This window comes from Octopus bimaculoides, chromosome 4 (assembly GCF_001194135.2).
Source record: "Octopus bimaculoides isolate UCB-OBI-ISO-001 chromosome 4, ASM119413v2, whole genome shotgun sequence".
Taxonomy (NCBI): domain Eukaryota; kingdom Metazoa; phylum Mollusca; class Cephalopoda; order Octopoda; family Octopodidae; genus Octopus; species Octopus bimaculoides.
In genome coordinates, this window is record NC_068984.1 from 104,109,748 (window position 1) to 104,111,635 (window position 1,888).

General features: G+C 32.5%; 1 protein-coding gene across 3 annotated transcripts in view; it reads left to right on the forward strand.

The window, feature by feature from the left end:
- The window catches only part of LOC106880499 (phosphatidylinositol 3,4,5-trisphosphate 5-phosphatase 2A), a 98,858-nt gene that overhangs the window by 65,832 nt on the left and 31,138 nt on the right, over positions 1-1,888 (forward strand). For all 3 annotated transcript variants that reach the window (XM_014930474.2, XM_014930475.2, XM_052967330.1), the window contains one exon: positions 737-833. In XM_014930474.2, the coding sequence (XP_014785960.1) occupies positions 737-833 (97 nt within the window). The remainder of the gene's footprint in view (positions 1-736; positions 834-1,888) is intronic.

Below are 1,888 nucleotides of genomic sequence, written 5' to 3' on the forward strand. Positions count from 1 at the left end.
ATATATATGCATATGCCTCTGTTTGTGTGTGTCTGTTTTTTTGTTTTTTTTTTTGTTATGCAGGGTGATTGCTTTGTTAATATCTTTACTGGCTCTTAAGCAAAGAGTTTGGAGACATTTAGAAAAATCTAAGAGAAATATATCTTTTTAAAAAGATGTGAAAATGCAAATGGTAATATAGATAGTATTATGTGGTTAAAAATATTCTTTAGGCAGAAAAAAGTGGACAAAATCCCCTACAAGAATCAAATCACATGTTTGTTGAATGCCAAACAGCCAAGACACCATTGAAATACCCTATCTTTGTAACTGTCAACAGATCTACTAACAGAGGTCCATCAAATTTTCATTACAAAAAGGCTGCAAATCTCCTTGTCAAGTGAAAAGTAAGCAGTGGATAATGAAAAAAAAAAAAGAGTCTAAAAATCTGACTGTAGTTAACACTGGAAGTTAGGTGTATGAAGATGATAACTGCATAAAAGATTTTAATTCCTTGTGGTTTTGCATTTTTAATATTATATACACCATTTTATTATTCTAAAGAACATATCAAATATCTAAAATTTTTGAGTGATTAGCTTACCTCAGTTTCACTTAAAAGCATATTTGAACGGTAGATAAATTGATGTGCAGAAATTTTGAGACAGTTATAATGTTGCCAGAATATAAGTTTTTTTGTTTGTTATAATATGTTTGCTTTACACATGTATATTGAATGAATATGAATTAATTTCAGGTAATAAAGGTGCTGTAGCAATATCCATGTACTTCAACGGAACGTCCATATGCTTTATCAATTCACACCTTGCTTCACGGAGTGAAAGACTAGCCAGGTAACCAAATACGATTTCAACTGTGGTTTGGAATTTCATTTCTGTTAACTTAGCTAATTTAGCCTTTTATTTATATATATATATATATGTACATACACACACACACACACACACATATTTATATACACACACACATACAACTATATATATATACACATACATCTATATATATATATATATATATACATACACACATATATGTATATAGACATATACACATCTATATATACACGCACACACATATATAAGTTCAAATAGAGTTTGCAAACCTCATTAAGGGATAATAATTTCCAATGAATATACTGGTTTGATACCTATTACAAGAAGTATTGAGTATTAAAATTGATATTCAACTGTCAGGTAACTGGATAAACTGGGGTTTATATATATATTTTTTTTAAAAAAGACAAATAGAGAGATAATTAAATTAATAATTCTTTATTAATTATAAAATTGGACATCATCTCTGACAGCTGTTTCGATTCCAGGTTTTAGAAATTAATAGACTTAACCGAACACAACATTGCTGATTCAAAAACATCTATATTTATACTTTAAAGTTTGTTTTCACACCCACCCCAGTTCTGCAGAATCAGTGTTGTAGCGGGAGCGAATAGGTTGGGTGTTTGATTGGCAGAGGTGATCAGGTTGCATATGCCAGCCCTTTTGAAAACACCACCCCCATCATCTAACCCTCCTTTGCCCATGGGTTGGAAACTCTTCCAGCAAGGAAAATAGAATGCCCAAAAGGGCTCCCAATCCTCTGTGTCAGAAGCAGTTGTGTTCAGATCACAACTAAGTCTTAAGTATATATATATATATATATATATGGGCAACACACACACACAAACACATACGTACATACACCTATTGCATACATGTTTTTTGTACGCCCTTGCCCTTGTTCCCCCCCCTACCCGAGTAATACCCTCAATTGAGGCAAATTTGGCACTCGGATGTAAGTTTTGTAAGAGGAATAAAGAGGCCTACCTTCTCCCACAGAGATGTGAGAGTCAGATCTCTCCTTTCGAACACATGAACAGTTTCGAAACATT